Consider the following 16,977-nt stretch of genomic DNA (forward strand, 5'->3'; position numbering starts at 1 on the left):
AGAGGCAAATACATGTTCCTCTCAGCGGATCATCAGATTAACGTTTTTAAAAGCGATTAGTGTGCACACAGCAACACCAATACACGATTCGTCTGCACACAGCAACACCAATACATGGATATGCTCGGCTCCGCAGGCATCCTGCGCTCCAAATCACTCCGCCCTGAACAGCGAGTGCCCTCTGGAGGGTGCGCACTCCGGCCCTGCGCAGCTCACACAGCGCGCGAGTGAAGTGCACGAGCCACGATTCGGGACTGAGCCGCTGTGTGTGTGATCCCAGCGCAGATCACTTACCACTCGCAAGTGGAAGGATGGCAAGCCTAAAGACAATCGTTTTTTTTTTTTTTTTTGTTACATAGTCAAGAGAGGTGTCGGATCACTGGATCCAGTGTAAATAGCTGCCGGAGCCAACGCCCGAGGTTCCGGAGCGCGCTCCGGCTTGCTCCCCCTCAAATTAAGCGCTGTTTGTAGGACACTGCCTCTGATCTGTCCTACAGTCTACCAACAGCAAAGGAACACAACGCTAGCTAATGTCGTTAGCTAATAGCTACTACAGAAGAACAAAGAGGTTACAATGGGTTATTTTAGCCTATTTGGTTACACACTCGCCGCCACAGAATGTTAACAGCAATGTAATGCCTTTTCTGGCTAATTTTATTCGTCTTACCTCCAACAAAGTGGTCACTACACAAGTGCTGGTATGCCAAGGGCTGCCAATCTGTTAATGGCCACTATCCATCTTCTCCGTCGGGATCCGATAAAATGATAACCCTTGCCTTGTTTGTTGATGGTTACTACATCCAGGTGCACAACAACATAGTGTCATGATGGAAGTCTTGCTGAAAATAAACACTTTCTTTGCTGCCGTTCCTCAATGCTGGCTGTGGTAAACTACTGGTAGTACATGTCCAAAATGGCGGCCGCGTTTGTCGTGACGTCACGTGAAAAGGGTCCATACAGGAGCATGCAGTGTCAACAATACATTGATGCCAAAAGAGAAATGCATGTGAATTGGATGAGGTGAGGAATGCACCAGTTGTTGGGTCATTTTAGTGATTTGATTTTACAGCTCCTCATTTGTTGGAAGAACTTTATCTTCATGTCACTGATATCTCTGCCTTGCTTTCTCCAAGTCTGTGAGACTGATCTGATTTTTACCTTTTCTGGAATGTTGCCTCACTCTTTTAGTTATGTGAATTGTGCCCGTAATGAAGAAGAACAGAATCTTGTGGCATTTTGGTATCGAGGGGGAATTCTGTATCGTTGCTGTCGACCCATTAACCCAGGACATGAGCTTTTGGTGTGGTATGAAGGAGTACACCAAAGAACTCAGTCCTGCACCTACAGGAACAACCAGACAGCAAGGTGTTACTTTTGTCTAAGAGGTTATAGAGGTTATTTCCTGTATCATCTAGTGACACATTTCTGAGTCGAACAGTGTTTCTGGGATGAAAGCTGTTGTACAGTGCAGTCTACAATAACCAGAGCACACTCCCAGAGAACTCATTTTGGCCTGTTCCACCAACCAGGTAGGTCTTCTCCATCATGTGACAGTGACCAAGCAGAGAAGGTGAAGTCTGTCGGCTTCCTTTGTGACATGTGAAGTCAGCCCACTGCATATCTTGTTATTGCGAAACTGACCGTATAGTAAACCACAAAATACTGTTGCAGTTTTATTCATCATGCACAATTTAACCAGAAGTAGTGTAAAATGCATGCTCTGTGGATACCGAGTGGCACAGCAGGAAAGTGTTGTCCCCATCATCCTCCCTGTCATCCAGATATTGCCACTTTCGAATCGTGATAATGTCAGTCATCTGTGGTTGGGCGCTTAAGAGAGCAAAATTGTCTGGGCTCTCTGGGAGGGAGAGCTGGCATGCTCTCTCTTCCCTGCTCGGTCAATTACACTAGTCAGTCATGGGTGTGTGAGAGCACTGCAGTGGAAAAGCATAATAATTCAACACCTCGAGACTTAGGAAAAAGCAGACAGAAATGAGTTTATTATACTCTTGCGAGAGCTGGCTTCTCCACAATGAAAATCACAAAGCGTTTCACCCAGAGAAGCGCCCTTTTGATATCATGCGCACTCTTTATACAGCTTAACATGACTGACACATCAGATGTTCCCTTTTTTATCTCCTTTCACAGTCAGGGGCATATTTTCTACTATCTTGCATATACACATGCTTCAGATAACCTTACAGAATAGAATGTGTCACAAAAACATTCTTTATCTTATATCAACATGAGAGACAATGTCTCTGAAGCTTACCTTTCTAAAGATCACTGCTCTCTAAAATTATCAATTCTACCACCGGGCTGCTTCAGTCGCTGTGGGACTCTTCGACGATACCCATTTCGAGCATGGCCTCGAGTTCTTCCCGAACCACCTTTTTTTTTTTTTTTTGTGTTTGGGCAGTCTGTAAGGGTGGCTGCGCACTACTACCCCCGGGGGCATCTCAATGTGGTGTTCTGTGAGGTGGGTGCGGCCGGGCAGCGGTGAGAACGCGTCAGAAAATTCTGTTTGCAACTGGGCGACCTCCGTGAGCTGGGTCGGGGAGAGGTGGTATCCACAGGGGACCAGAGCGGTGGGTGATGTCAGTTTTCTTTTTTGAACCTCCGGCCCCAGCTCCACCTTCTCCGGAACCACAGACACCAACACCACGGGGACCTCCTCTTTCCAAAGTTTTAGTAGATTGAGGTGGTATATCTGTAATGCCCCACCCCTATCTGTTCGCCTCACCTCATAGTTGACGTCCCCGACTCGCTGTGTGACCTCAAAGGGTCCTTGCCACCTGGCGATCAATTTGGAGCTCAACGTGGGCAACAACATGAGTACTTTATCTCCCCGTGTGAATTCCCTAAGGCGTGTGCCCGTCATACAGACGGACTTGACGTTCTTTGGCCTGCTGCAAATTCTCCTGGGTTAGGTGCGTGAGGGTGTGGAGTTTGGCGCGCAGGTCGATTAACGTATTGAATTTCGTTTTTACTCGTCGAAGGTCCCTCCTCCCAGTCTTCCCGTAGCACATCCAGAATGCCATGCGGCTTATGCCCGTATAATAATTCGAACGGGGAGAACCCTGTGGAGGCTTGTGGGACCTCTCGCACTGTGAATAATAGGGGCTCAAACCATTAATCCCAGTTGCGTGCGTCTTCGCTTACAAATTTTCTAATTACGTTTTTGAGGGTGCGATTAAACCATTCGATGAAGCCATCCATTTGTGGGTGATAAACGCTGGTGCGGATAGGCTTAATTCCCAGTCACCCATACAGTTGGCGCAGTGTGCGTGACATAAACGTAGTGCCTTGATCAGTCAGAATCTCTTTGGGGATTCCGACTCGGGAGGTGATGCGGAAGAGCGCTTCTGCAATACTACGTGCTGATATTGCAAAGAGGCACTGCTTCCGGATATCGCTTTGCATAGTCCACCAGAACTAAAACAAAGCGATATCCTCGTGTCGACCGATCTAATGGCCCGACGAGATCCATCCCAATTCTTTCAAACGGGGTCTCGATTAATGGCAGAGGGTGCAAAGGCGCTTTTGGAATGACCGCGGGATTTACTAACTGGCATTCGCGGCACGCCGTACACCACCTACGGACATGGCCGCGAGTCCCTGGCCAATAGAACCGGGCCATTATTTGGGCTAGTGTCTTATCCTGCCCCAAGTGTCCGGCCATGGGATTAAAGTGAGCCACCTGGAATATAAATTCCCGGCGGCTCTTTGGGATTAAAAGCTGTGTTATTTGTTCCTTAGTCTGAGTGTCCTGCGTCACTCGGTATAATCTCTCCTTAATAACGGAAAAATAGGGGAAGGATGGTGTGACGTTTGGCTGGAGAGTTTGACCATCGATTACTCTCACTTGGTCAAACACATACCGCAGAGTCTTGTCTCACGACTGCTCTAACGGGAAATCCGAGAGGGAATCCCCAAGAGATGGAGGAGCATGCAGCTTCTTGCTGTGATGCGGTGATGACGTAGACGTCTCTGTGACAGCTGCTCCCGCCAATGCGACACCGGGACCTCCCCCCGCTGAACTATGGCAGGCCCCACTCTTCACTAAATGCGTCATTAATTCCTGAAATCCCGGCCAATCAGGCCCCAAAATTATCGAGTGGGTCAGGCGAGGGTTAACTGCCGCCTTTACTCTAAATTTTTCCCCTCAAAATAGAATGTGGACTGACACTAAAGGGTAGTTGTGAACATCCCTGTGCACACACAACCCCTTCACCAATCATGCTCTTCCCAATACCTCGTCTTGCACCAGGCTTTGGTGGATTGAGGTCTGATTACAGCCGAAGTCCACCAAAGCCTGATACGTATCCCCTTGGATACTCACCGGTATGCGATACGCTCTGGCCCGATCGAGGGTGTTCCCTGGCGCGTTGAGGATCTGGACCATCATGCCCACCTCCATCGCCGAGCACTGATGCTGGAGGTGCCCCGTTTCCCCGCAGCTCCAGCATACCGGCCCAGGCTCTCTCTGTGCACCGGTGTTCCGGAGATCACTCACCTGAGGGGTGGAAGACACAGACAAGGAAGTAGGAAGCGGTAGGGCACCGCGGGTGCGGCGGGCTGGCTGGAGCCGGCCCCTGCCTCCATGGTGGGGGAATTGGGCGAGGACAAGAAACAGAGGGAGAAGAGAGGGAAGAAGGGGAGATGTGCTGTCCTGCCGTTGGAACGGCTGCCATGTGGTCCTCCGCTAGCTCGATGGCCTGATCCAGCGACGCCGGGCGATGGCACTGGACCCACTCCGCTGTTCCTTCCGGAAGTCAGGCGACAAATTGTTCCAGCGCCACCAGATCGATGATTCCCTCGGCATCGCAGTTGTCGACCCTCAGTCACTGCCAGCAAGCGTCCCGGAGTTGCTGGCCAAGTGCAAATGGCTTGCCGACCTTCTCCAGGTGCAGCGCACGGAAGCGCTACTGTTGTTGTTCCGGGGTGTGACCCACGCATTGGAGGACAGCCCTGCGGAGGTCCGCATAGACCAGCCAGCTGTCAGCGGGGAGCTGTAGCGTGGTCAGCTGCGCCTTGCCCATTAGCAGGGGGAGGAGGCATGCTGTGCGCTGTTCCACTGGCCAACCCTACGTCTCTGCTGCCTGCTCAAAAAGAGCGAGGAAGGCTTCGGGGTCGCCATGCAGACCCATCTTCGTTAGGGTGAGGTGGGGAGAGTCCGTGACGGTGGTGGACTCCACCGACGCGAGCAGGTGCCGGAACGCCTGGCGATCTTCCTATTGCACCAGCACCAGGGCTTCGAACCGTTGTTCCTGCTCCTTCCCGAGGGCGATCAGCGCCTGGTGCTGGCTCTGTTGGGCCGTGGCGAGGGCATGGACCAGGTCCTTGAAGGGGGAGGACTCCATGTGGCCGTTCCTTTCTGCACTCGTTCCTGGGTTTTGGCACCACTGTTGCATCTGACCAGGTAGGTGGAGCACAGAAGCACGGCAGGCTAGAATTGAGTTCACAAAAACTTATTTTTAGCTTTTCAGCTTTCCACACACTCCCAGCCACACACGCACGCAGTGCTCTGGTTGGGGAAAGAGCTCCCTTTCCCTGCTCTCCCTCTCTCTCTCCCTGCTCTCCCTCTCTCTCTCCTTGCTCTCCCTCTCTCTGTCCTTTTAAAGGGTGTGGTCACTGGGGAAGACACACAAACACAAATTAATTCCCATCAGGTGCAATGATTCCACCACTTACCTTCCCTGACTGCCTCCATTCACAGACCACCGCTTAGCCACGCCCCTGCTGCCACAGTCCTCAAACTTTTTTTTTTTGTCTCAGTCTTTATTCATGTAGAATCTTGAATGTTTGAGGTTCAGTAAAAATGCTACCTTACATTGGGTTCATGTTGTTAGTTTATAATCTTGTTGCATTTCATGTTCAATTTCTGCTATTTTTGTCCTTTTGTTTCTCCAGAAGTAAAGAACACTGAAGTAAAGAACGCACTGCTACAAGTCTTTTCCTGCTCCACATGTCCTCATTCCTATACATCTCAAATTTACCTCGACAAACACATCCAGAGATGCCACTATAACGTGTATGTGCGACTACTGGTATCAGGAGAGAGTAAATGTGAGCTTCAGATCCCCTCCAGATGTCAGCCAACATCAACTAATACTCTCAGTTCTGACACTTCTCATAATGGTATACAGAAGGAAATTCACCACTGCTCAGACTGTGGAAAGAGTTTTGGTTATCAGGATGCATTCAAGACGCACCAGCGCATTCACACAGGAGGAAAGCCACATCACTGCTCAGTGTGGTAAGAGTTTTACTGGACAGAGTGATCTCCAATGACACCAACGCATTCACACAGGAGCGAAGCCGTATCACTGCTCACAGTGTGGGAAGAGTTTTACTCAGCAGAGTGCTCTCCAACAACACCAGCGCATTCACACAGGAGTGAAGCTGTATCACTGCTCACAGTGTGGGAAGAGTTTTACTCGGCAAGGTGACCTCCAACAACACCAGCGCATTCACACAGGAGAGAAGCCGTATCACTGCACACAGTGTGGGAAGAGTTTTACTGGACAGAGTGATCTCCACTGACACCAGTGCATTCACACAGGAGAGAAGCCGTATCACTGCTCACAGTGTGCGAAGAGTTTTACTCACGAGAGTGCTCTCCGACGACACCAGCGCATTCACACAGGAGAGACGCTGCATCACTGATCAATGTGGAAAGATGTTTACTTATTCAGTTACATTTAAGACCTACAAGTACACTAACTCAGACATTGCATGATTTAAAGTAGTCACATTAAATATGGTTATGATTGTTTTGGCTGAAAGTGACCTGTAATTTGAAATTTATTGTTCATGTTACATGACTGTTTTAAAATATGTACTTTTTGTAGTGATGTTTAAAACAAGATTGTTCATGTTTTCTTTTGACCTTAAGTGATCATTAATTTACCACTATACAAGTAACGATTAAACTGCAATTCTCATCAGTGTAGTGCTGCAGCATGAGACTAATTGTTAATGGAATTATTACTGATCAGGAGTTTAACATTACTATGTTTAACAAAAATGTGGATCAAACCAAATGACTATGGAGCAGTGAAATGAAGCTCGTCTAGCTATATGCATCCGCCTCGCCTCACTGGTAGAGAAGGCATCGGTAATTTATAATCATAATCTAGGAGTCGTACAAAAACCTGAACAAAAATTCAGTCTGTTTGAAGTTCTTTATCCTAACACATGTAGCTAAAAAAAAAGTCTATGCAGTTGATTCAGCTCATTATTATTTATAGACCCGTGGTCTATATTCTGAAGTTCTTTCTGAATTTGCTGATTCCTTTAGACAACGAATTAATTGTTAGACATTATTTGTTTTGATCACCTGGAAGACTCTGAGAACAGCATTCGTGTCCATTCTAGATTCAGTAGGGGTTAATCAGGATATCATAGGACCTAACCCTATTTTTGTTCAGGTTTTTGTATGATTCCTAGTGGTCACACTCTCAGTCTAAAACTTGTATTTATATTAAACATAGGAAATATCGTCACTTCCACAGTCCGAAGCTCACTCAGATCATTATCTCCTCTCTTTTGAAATGTCTTAGCAATACTATGTGTACCTTGCATGTCAAATGTACATTCACGTCAACGACTGCATAAAGTTTTATCAGTAGTCTTCAAAGTTATCAACTTTTGATTGGTTCACAGTCAGACCCCACAGAACTTGATCAGCTAACTGAATGCTGAGAGTCAACATTCTGCTCTACTTTAATGTAGCTCAACTTAAAAGAAAATAATTCAGGAGAAAAAAAAACCCTCGCACCCTGGTATAACAATCACACATGCGCCTTAAAACATAAAATTAGAAAATGGCATCAACCAAAATTGATGATATTCCAATTTGCATGGAAGGAGAGCCTCTGGAACTACATGGACAAGCTTTTAATGCTGCTTGATCAACAATTTTCTCCACCCTAATAGATGATAAAAATAATCTTAAATTATGGAATACTTTAGTAAGAAAAACACCTTCAGTATGTAGTGTTGATGACTTGAAGTTTTTTCGATGGCAAAATTGAAAATATCAGGCAAAAATATCAAACTATTAATTTCAAACTAGATAATTTGACAAGTACCCTTGAGAGAACAGTTATCTACAGCTCTTCCAAGCTCCCGAAAAATCGGGAACCAATCAACTTTGAGCATCTCCAACGGCCCTGGGTAGAGGCGTGTTCAAGGCACTGACGTAGTAGAACTGCGACCGGAAGCTATAGATTGTTTACAGAATCTATGCCGGAAGCGCTTCATTCACGCTTCCGCATCTATTACGCATTGATGCTGTATTGAAAGCATTCAACGGGAAGTTCTCATTGAAAACAGAGCAAAGAGCAGCCCTGGAGGTATTTATTGAAAGGAAGGATGTTTTCGGCTTGCTCCCGACCGGCTTCGGTAAGAGTTTAATCTACCAGTTAGCCCCGTCGCGTCGCATACATCAGAGGAAAGAGTGATGTGATTGGTTTAAGCTTCATCACAGCCTTTTCTTTCTTCGACCAGTAGCAAACTGAGGCAGTTCAGGGAGGCGGGTCAACCACGGGCTCTGGGAAATGGTTGGGCTTAATATCTTGGCCAGACCAATAGCTCGGAGAGCTTTGAAGTCGCGTTAGCCAGGCTAACCCTCAATACCCTGAACCAGAGTGAAGTCACCCATAGCGGTGTCATCACATTCACAGGAGGACAATGCCTCTTTCAACAAAAGTGACTGGGAAGCCCCAGTATCACGAAGAATTCGAATGGGCTGAGGAGCAGAATTTTCATTTAAAGAAACAAATCCCTCTGACACGAAAGGCAGGAACTCTTTCCTGAGAAGATAAGATGACTCAACTCTTTCAGTCTCAAGAGGACGAGATGGCTCCATTGAACCAAAGTCAAGAGGCATTCCCCTCAAAGACGCCACTAAAGCATTGCCACTAGCAGACACCTCTCTTTCCTTTATCTTCTTAAGGTGTAGGCACTCAGACAAGACATGACCTGGTTTCTTGCAATAGTAGCAAGTAGGAGTTGAAAACGCTTCCTTTTTAGCATCTTCACTCCTCGTTTTGTTCTCAGTCATTTTGACTTTCACGTCTGTGGTATGTGCAACGACAGGTTTGCCACCGGTCTTCTTGACAGCAGACTGCCGGTCCTGGACCCTGAACTTGGACTTATGCGTCAATGAATACTCATCAGCTAGCTTCGCTGCTTCATGGAGTGTCTTGGCATCTTTCTCATCGAGATATGACTTAATGTCATCCTTAACACACCGTTTAAATTCTTCCACTAGCATCAAGTCCTTTAACAGTTTGAAGTCATCACCAACAGACCTAGACGTGCACCAGCATTCAAAGTACACCTCCTTATCATGTGCAAATTCAAAATGAGTTTGATTTTCATTTCTTCTTAGGCCTCTGAATTTCTGCCTGTATGCCTCTGGCACTAATTCGTAGGTGGTCAATATGGCTTTCTTAACCACATCATATTTTGTCGCATCATTAACAGACAAAGCTGAATATGCTTGCTGTGCCTTCCCTCTTAAGACACTCTGCAGCATCAAAGGCCAATAATCTTTGGGCCATTTTAAACTCTCGGCCACCTTCTCAAAATGTTGAAAGTATTTATCTACTTCCAGCTCATCAAATGGTGGAACCAATCTCACTTCTCTGCTTGCAACAAAATCACTTGCATTTTCTTTATCTTTTCCTAACTTTGCCAACCCTATTTGCTTTGCTATTTTTTCTCTTTCCACATCTAATTTTTCTCTTTCCATCTGCAGTCGGTCTCTTTCCATTCTTTCCTGTCTTTCTCTCTCTCTGTCCTGTCTTTCATTTTCCAACCTTAATTTCTCCAGTTCGAACTGTCTCTCCTTTTCTCTTTCTTCTGCACGTTCTTTCTCTCATTCCAATTCTAACTGCAGTAACATTATTTTACTCTCCATGTCGGAGGCGGAGCTAGGTTCAGCGGGAGGTTCAGGCTCTGCAAACTGTGCTAAATCAGTACTTGTAAAAACATCATCATGATAATACTGAGCAATAGCTAGAGCTATCTTAGGTTTTGTCAAAGTAGAAGTTACATCAACTAGATTTAGAGACTTGGCGACTTATAGCAACTAATTTTTTTTTCAACTCCTGCAGACCTTCAACGGTTGGGCTTTCCAGAAAATTATTCACTTTCGCCATGATGACAAAGGGAAAAAAAATAGCTTGGACACTAACTTCGTCTTTTCACAATGTTAATAAGCTACAAATGACTCGGAATCCGCGGCTTGGATCCCGGATGAGCCCCCATTATGTTATGTGAGAGGTTATCACAAAAAAAAAAAAAAAACCATCAAAATACAGACATATTCGTAACATAAAATATAAAGGACACAGAACTTTTATCTCACGGTCCCTTTGTGCCTCGCGTTAGGCAAACGCTGGTCAGCAGGTCCCATTGCCCCGACCGTCAAACTGTTCACAGTCTTTAAATGTCCTCCGAAGTAGCATTGGTGTTTCCAGAGGCATCCGTGAAGGGAAAAGTCCGAAAAGCATAATCCAATGCGAGGGAAAAATATCCAAAATTGACAAGAGTCTCTGAAACGAGGGCACAGAGGGCTGTCCAGCTGTGTCGAGCGCATCCGAGAGTGTGTCGCCACAACATCTCGGCCTGAAGTTGTTCACGTGAACTTTTAATTGACATCAGCCAGGCACCACGTGGCACCTGCAGCTCGCTGGAATGTCTCCCTCATGAACTTTGTCCAAGAGCAAAAACGAGTGGGGGGGTAACATAATGATTATCAGAAATGTCCATCGTGCACAAGTAATCATAGAATAACAGAAAATCACCCCAGTAAAATATAGAAATGCTCTTAACATCCAAACACAGGATATTTACATATTCCAGTGGAAATAAATAACTGAATAAATAATAAAAATGGGAAAAAAAAACACTTGTACATCACAGGGTGTACTGGTACATGTATTTGTACTGAACCAATTGCGGTACGATGCAGATGTGTACCAAATGCAATCTTTAAACAGTAATTAACTTAAATTTAACTGAAATGCATAACATGAATTCAATACGTTTGAAGTTCTTCATACTAACTGTCCAGGTTGTTGTATTATGCCGAGATAATCATTATAAATAACCGCCACACTCCCTCTTCTGCCAGTTAAGTGAGGGTGGTGTATATAGTAACTGTAACCAGGAGGACTAGTTTCATTTAATGCATGGTTTAATCCATGTTTCTCTTAAACACAGTACATTAAATTTCTGATCAGTAATAAGTTCATTAACAATTAGTGCTTTAAATGCAAGAGATCTAATATTTGGTAGTCCTACCTTTAGATCAAAGGTGCTGGCAGTGGCTGTACAGTCAGTATGATGTAATTTTATATTATCTAGATTACTAGAACAACCTCTGAGTATTACTACTAGTTTTTCGTTTAGCTTGGGAAACGCAGTCTCTATATAGTGGACCCTGAGTGATGACTCTGTGCAGCTAGCAGACAGTCAGTTTAGCCTGTTCATCTACTCCCTGGCCTTGGCTCTGGATTGTCACAGATTAACTAGGCCTCTACTGAGAATATGAGCTACGCTGTGAGAAATGAGAGCAGCACCTTCCCGAGTGGGATGAATACCGTCCCGCCCTAACAGATTTGTTGTTTGATGTTTAGCTGTGTGAGGACATGAAAACCGAGATATCCAGGGATGGAGGGACATCAGAAGTCCGTGTGAAGAAAGAGGAGACACTGGAGCTGAAAATCTACAACCATGGAGATGACCTCGATAATCCACCTGAAGGTCTCTCTGTTAAAGTGGAAGATCCTGACAATAAAGACTTCCTCTGTAAGACATCAGCCCACTCTGGTGCTCAGTAACACTCACTGTTTATTCTACCCTCCACACTATCTGGTGCACTAAAAGTGCAATACAGTACATTTGGGATGTAGCTTCAGTCTCTGATAATCAACAAATTGAACTTGATATTTTTATTGATAAAGTATGAACTTTGTAAAATTTGGTAGCAAGGAATGAGAGAAACTAAACATTTTATTTATTTGTTTATTTATTTATTTTGAATAGAATAGAATGCCTTTATTGTCACTGCACAAATGTACAACGAAATTTAGTTTGTCATAGGGGAACAAAGCCACTGCGTACATTCGTGCCACCACTCTTGGGCACTTCAGGCCAAGGCCATCCCATTTTAACCTAACTGCATGTCTTTGAACCGTGAGGGAAGCCAGAGCACCTGGAGGAAACCCATGCAGACATGGGAGAACATACAAACTCCACACAGAAAGGTCCCCCATCAGCTTCTGGGCTTGATCCTAGAACCTTCTTGCTGTGAGGTGACAATGCTAACCACGACACCACCGTGCTGCCCATTTATTTCCTTAAAATATATTAGTCATTATAAACCAATGATGTTAACTTGAACCAAATAAGTATGGAATATCACACGATGGGTCATGCTGTTAGATAAAAATCTATGCCGGGTTATTTTATTTTCATATAATAGCACAGCAGGGCGGCACAGTGGTGTAGTGGTTAGTGCTGTCGCCTCACAGCAAGAAGGTCCTGGGTTCGAGCCCCAGGGCCGGCGAGGGCCTTTCTGTGTGGAGTTTGCATGTTCTCCCCGTGTCCGCGTGGGTTTCCTCCGGGTGCTCCGGTTTCCCCCACAGTCCAAAGACATGCAGGTTAGGTTAACTGGTGGCTCTAAATTGAGCGTAGGTGTGAATGTGAGTGTGAATGGTTGTCTGTGTCTATGTGTCAGCCCTGTGATGACCTGGCGACTTGTCCAGGGTGTACCCCGCCTTTCGCCCGTAGTCAGCTGGGATAGGCTCCAGCTTGCCTGTGACCCTGTAGAAGGATAAAGCGGCTAGAGATAATGAGATGAGATAATAGCACAGCCCAAAGCATATTATTCACCTCATACTGCACCGATTTGCCTATGATTATCATTTTTAATTTATTAATGAATGACACATTGCATGTTTTATTTGTTTCTGTTTACATTTAATGTTACAGAATGTCTGCCATTCTCTCCATCCACTCGTGTTTTCTTCTGAGCCAAAAAAAATGCAAGTGGTTGTGTGACTGAGAAACCAGAAAGCACAAACTCCTCTGTCCTGAAGACTTTCCCATCATGGGGAAACTTAATGACTGATACCTGGATCTCCTTCCATAAATGTTAAATAAACATGCCCTTATGTCTTCACCACATTAAAAGATTATAGTTGTTTTTTTTCTTCCACCCATTTTTCTCTCCAATGTGGTCACCTGCTGGTATCCACCCACTAGCCAGGTCTCTCTAACCATGTGAGTGAAGGCTAACATGTGATTCCTCCAAGACATGTAAAGCCATCAAACGCCTTGTAACAAGTCCATGATATGGATTGAGTACAGAAGCATAGCAGGCGGGAGATGATATTTACACACACACGTTTATTTTGGCTTTTCAGCTTCACACTCGCTCGATTTTAGGACACGGACATGCGTGCACATAGTTGTGTTCTGGTCCAGGGAGCTCTCTTTGCCCTCCTCCTCCTTTTCTATCCTCCACTGTCACTGCAACACACACAAAACATTAATTGACAATAGGTGTAATGACTTTGCCACTGATCTTCATTGGCCCTGCCCTCCATTGGCTATGCCCTCACTGCCACATACCCCTGCCCAACTCACTGGAGCCGTCCAGACTGCAGCGTACTCCCCCCCCCCCCCCCCCCCCAATGAGACAGGAATTCTGGCACCGCCATCTGTGCCCCCGGCTTGTGGACCACCTCAAATTTAAACGGCTGGAGGGCGAGATACTGACAGGTGATCTGCGCATTGGCATCCTTCATATGGTGGAGCCACTGGAGGGGTATGTGGTCTGAACAGAGGGTGAAAGGGTGCCCCAGCAGGTAGTATCGGAGAGTGAGGACAGCACACTTGATGGCCAAGCACTCCTTTTAGATGGTGCTGGACTTAATTTGATGCATTGAGATCTTGCGGCTGATGTACAGCACAGGATGTTCCTCGCTCTCCATCTTCTGGGACAAAACGGCCCCCAGCCCTCTGTCTGATGCATCCATCTGCAAAATAAAGGGGAGAGAGAAGTTAGGGGAGTTTAGAAGTGCCCCCCCAAACACACACACAGTGCAGCTTTTACCTTTAGTGAAAACCTGTTGACTGCTCCGTCCACTGGACCGGATCTGGTGCTCTGTTTTTAATGAGATCAGTCAGCGGGCTGGTGACATCTGAATAATTAGGTATGAACTATGATAGTAGCCAGCCATCCCTGGAACTGTCTCACCCTCTTTTTGGTCTTGGGGTTTCGGGCAGGCTGCAGTCTTGTCAATTTGGGGACGCATCTGCCCATGACCCAAATGGAAACCCAGATACTGTACTTCCACCCGCCCAATTGCACACTTTTTCAGGTTAGCTGACGCAGAGGGAGCGTGGGGGCAGAGGATCTTGTCCATGAGTTGCTGGAATGTAGCGGGTGTCGCAAATAACCCAAAAGGAAATGCGACAAATTGGTGTAATCCAGACAGTGTAGAAAAGGCTGTTTTCTCTCGGGATAGAGGAGTCAAGGGGGTCTGCCAATATCCCTTTGTTAAATCAAGTGTCAGATAAAAGCAAGTGGCACCTAATCGATTAAGCAATTCACTGCGAGGCATTGGGTATGTGTCAAATTTAGACACCACGTTGACTTTTCTGTAGTCCACAAAGAACCAGACCGACCCATTGGTCTTGGGACCCAGGATCACTGGGCTGCTCCAGTCACTGTGCGACTCCTTGATTATGCCCATTTCGAGCATGGCCTTGAGTTCTTCCCAAACCACCTGTTGTTGTTGTTGTTGTTGTTGTTTTTGTTGTTGTTTTCTTTTCTTTTGTTTTCAGGCAAGCGGTAAGGGCGGCTACACACCACCCCGGGGGCATTTCAGTGTGGTGTTTTATGAGGTGGGTGCAGCCGGGAAGGGGGTGATAACACATCGGAAAATTCCTTTTGCAACCTCCGTGAGTTGGGTCGGTGTGAGAGGTGGTGGACCAGAGTGGTTTGAGTCGTTATTTTTGTTTTTACCTCTGGCCCCAGCTCCGCCTACTCTGGAGCTACCAATGCCAATGCAACAGGGACCTCCTTGTTCCAACGTTTTAACAGGTTGAGGTGGTGTATTTGCAGTGCCCCGCCCCTATCCGCTTGCCTCACCTCCTAGTCGATGTCCCTGACTCGCTGTGTGACCTCAAAGGGCCCTTGCCACTTGGCAATTTGGAGTGCGACGTGGGTAATAACACAAGTACCTTGTCTCCCGGTATGAACTCTCTGAGGTGTGTGCCCCTGTCGTACAGCCGGACATGATGTTCTTGTGCCTGCCATAAATTCCCTTGAGTTAAGTATGTGGAGTTTTGTGCGCAGGTCGAGAACATATTGAATTTCGTTTTTACTAGGTGAAGGTCCCTCCTCCCAATTTTCTTGCAGCATGTCCAAAATGCCATGTGGCTTATGCCCATATCATAATTCAAATGGTGAAAATCCCGTGGAGGCTTGCGGGACCTCTCATACTGCAAATAACAGTGGCTCGAGCCATTTATCCCAATTATGTGCATCTTCACTTACAAATTTCCGAATTAAGTTTTTGAGTGTCTGGTTGAATCATTCCACTAAGCCATTTGTTTGTGGGTGATAGACACTGGTGCGGATAGATTTAATTCCCAATAACCCATACAGTTCGTGTAGTGTGAGTGACGTAAATGTAGTGCCTCGGTCAGTCAGGATTTATTTCGGAATCCAGACTCAGGAGATAACATGGAGGAGTGCCTCTGCAATACTGCATGCTGAAATATTGCAGAGAGGCACCATTGACGCATGACGCAGAGTCTCATCTCGTGATTGCTCTAATGAGAAATCCTCGAGGGAATCCCAGAGAGATGGAGGAGGGGCAAGCTGCTTCTCACTCCTCTTATCGCCCTGATGTGGTGCTGAAGTAGATGGCTCTGTGACTGCTTCCCCAGTCAATGCCACACCAGGATCTCCCCGTGATGTACTATCGCAGGACCCACCCTTTACTATGTGTTCCATTAAGCCTTTGAATCCCTACCAATCAGTTCCCAAAATCAGCGAGTGGGTGAGACGAGGATTAACCGCCACCTTTCTTCTATGCTTTTCTCCCCTAAATTGAATGTGGATGGACACTAATGAGTAGTTGTGAATATCCCTGTGCACACACAACCTTCACCACTTGCCCAATGCCTCACATTGCATCAACCTTTGTTTGATTGAGGTCTGATTACTGCCGGAATCCACCAACGCGTGATTTGTACTGTATCCCTTTGAACACTTACCGGTATACGATACGCTCAGGCCCGGTGGTCTCTGGCGTGTCGGGGATTCGGACCACAGCTCCCACCTCCATTGCGGAGCACTGACTCTGGAGATGTTTGGGCCCCCCACAGTGCCAGGACACTAGCCCAGGCTTCCCCTCTGCACCGGTGTTATGGGCATCACTCACATCAAGGGGGGGACCGACATGGAAAGGGAAGATGGGCCCCTGCCTCCACCTCCTCGTTGGGGGAAGGGGAGAGGAGAGAGAGAAAAAGGGAAGAGGTGACGCATCTGCCTGCCGTCAGAACTGCCTGCAAATGGTCCTTCGCCAGCTCGATGGCTTGATCCAGCGATGCCGGGTGATGACACTGGACCCACTCCACCATTCCTTTCGGAAGTTGCACAATGAACTGTTCCAGTGTCACCAGTTTGATGATCCCCTCGGCGTCACGGTCATCTGCCCTCTACCACCACCGGCAGACATCCCGGAGCTGTTGGCCAAATGCAAATGGCCAGCCAACCTCCTCCCATGTCAGTGTCGGGAAGCACTGGCAATGTTCCGGGGAGTGGCCAACATACTGCAGGATGGCTCACTTCAGGTCAACTTATACGAGTAGGCTGTTGGCAGCGAGCTGTGCCTCTCGAATCAGTAGCAGAAGTAGGCACGCCATGCACTACTTGACCGG

General features: G+C 46.6%; 1 protein-coding gene across 10 annotated transcripts in view; it reads left to right on the top strand.

Moving 5' to 3' along the window:
• LOC132870977 (zinc finger protein 345-like) overlaps positions 1-16,977 on the top strand; it is a 141,729-nt gene that overhangs the window by 68,917 nt on the left and 55,835 nt on the right. For 4 of the 10 annotated variants that reach the window (XM_060905025.1, XM_060905027.1, XM_060905033.1 and 1 more), the window contains one exon: positions 11,655-11,826. The exons of 2 other annotated variants lie outside the window; for them this stretch is intronic. In XM_060905025.1, coding sequence (XP_060761008.1) covers positions 11,655-11,826 — 172 coding nt within the window. Of the gene's footprint in view, positions 1-1,326; positions 1,366-5,913; positions 6,675-11,654; positions 11,827-16,977 lie in introns of those variants that run through there. 4 more of the 10 variants (XM_060905028.1, XM_060905031.1, XM_060905030.1 and 1 more) reach the window with 2 other exon arrangements.

The sequence above is a fragment of the Neoarius graeffei genome, chromosome 22 (genome assembly GCF_027579695.1).
Source record: "Neoarius graeffei isolate fNeoGra1 chromosome 22, fNeoGra1.pri, whole genome shotgun sequence".
Taxonomy (NCBI): domain Eukaryota; kingdom Metazoa; phylum Chordata; class Actinopteri; order Siluriformes; family Ariidae; genus Neoarius; species Neoarius graeffei.